The 1312-nt window shown below is 62.9% G+C and overlaps 1 protein-coding gene across 1 annotated transcript; it reads right to left on the reverse strand.

Moving 5' to 3' along the window:
* Positions 1-263: 263 nt before the first annotated feature.
* On the reverse strand, positions 264-936 carry EMIHUDRAFT_258546 (hypothetical protein; the record flags this gene model as incomplete). The annotated part of the gene is made up of 3 exons (XM_005759990.1): positions 264-554; positions 612-760; positions 861-936. The coding sequence occupies 3 exons, from the start codon at positions 934-936 to the stop codon at positions 264-266; spliced, it is 516 nt and encodes a 171-aa protein (XP_005760047.1).
* Between the last annotated feature and the right edge of the window lie 376 nt (positions 937-1312).

The following is a 1312-nucleotide window of genomic DNA, read 5'->3' on the forward strand; positions in this document are numbered from 1 at the left end:
GGGGGGGGGAAAAAGAATGGAGGGCCAAAGGGATAAAAGGACACTGGACGGGGTGTTGTTGCCCTCGGCCCGCCTAGAAAAAGGGTTCTTGGCGTGGGAAGAAAAGTGGCACTGTTTACTGCTAGAAGAAAAGACAAGCCCCCCTTCCTGACGTGACGGCCGCTCCCGGAGCCGGCCGGTGCGCGCCTGACCCACGCCCCCTCTCGCACCCCTCCGACCCCCCCTGCGCGGCGCACCCGTCCGCTGTGCGCCGGCTCGAGCGCCTATTGCCAAATCGCGACGTTTGAGCGCAGCGCACGCATCCTCTGGGCGCCTGAGCGCGGCGGAATCTTGCCAGAATGTGGCCGCAGGAAGAGCCTCCGGCGGGCCTCCGGCGGACGCCTGGCGGCGTGGCGCTGCGCGCCGGCCTGCGGCCCAAAGCCCGAACGAGCGGTCAAGTTAACTTGACGCGCCGAATCCCTTGGTTGGCCCTCGCAGCTGTGATACAAAAGTGGGGACGCGCCTGGCGGCGCGCCCCCAAAAAGCGACACAGGGACGAACAAATCGTCCTGGCCCTGCGACCGCGCATCCCATTTTAAACCGTTTTTTTAGTATACACGGCTCTTACGTACATTCCCGTAGGAGGACTCTGCTGCCAGGGTTTGCGATGAGAAGCGACCGCCGTCAAAGAGCAGCGCCGACCGGGCGCTCGCGCCGCTCTCAAACGTGATTAGTGCGGTCGTGCCGTCAAGCAGGACCTTCTCGACGTGGCCGTGGAAGGCTGCGGCGGGCGCGGGAGGGCACGGTGGCTGCGGACTGTGGAGGGCAGCGGCTGCTAGCTTAGAATTACACGAGTGTCGTGTCGTGTTCTGGTCCCGCACCAAAGTAGGTGGAGAGGTCCTCCCGCGAGGCGTCCGCCGGCAGGTTCTCGACGAGGACTGTGCAGCTATCTGCCATCGCACAGGCAAAGGCGCGCCGAGATGTGTGTGTGTGTGTGTGTTCACTCACGCCGCGCCGAGAGCTATAAAAGGAACTAGTTTCACTCGGATTCACTCCTATGCACCTTCGGTGAGGGTGCATTGGCGCGTAAAAGGAGAGTCACGGAATCGCGCGCGCCTCCACCAGGAAGGGCTACGCAGTATCCCTGACATCCCAATGCGCAGTGGAGGAGGAGCGAGGGCAGGTGGCCCGGAAAGCCCAAACGACAAAGCGACGAAACAACCCGTCATGGCCCTGCGACCGCGCATCCCATTTTAAACCGCATGGTCAGCGCGCGCGCGTAAAATCGCGATTCGCGTGCCTTGTAATTCGCTCTGACTTCATCGAGAGGCCT

The sequence above is a fragment of the Emiliania huxleyi genome (assembly GCF_000372725.1).
Source record: "Emiliania huxleyi CCMP1516 unplaced genomic scaffold EMIHUscaffold_7804, whole genome shotgun sequence".
NCBI classification, from domain to species: domain Eukaryota; phylum Haptophyta; order Isochrysidales; family Noelaerhabdaceae; genus Emiliania; species Emiliania huxleyi.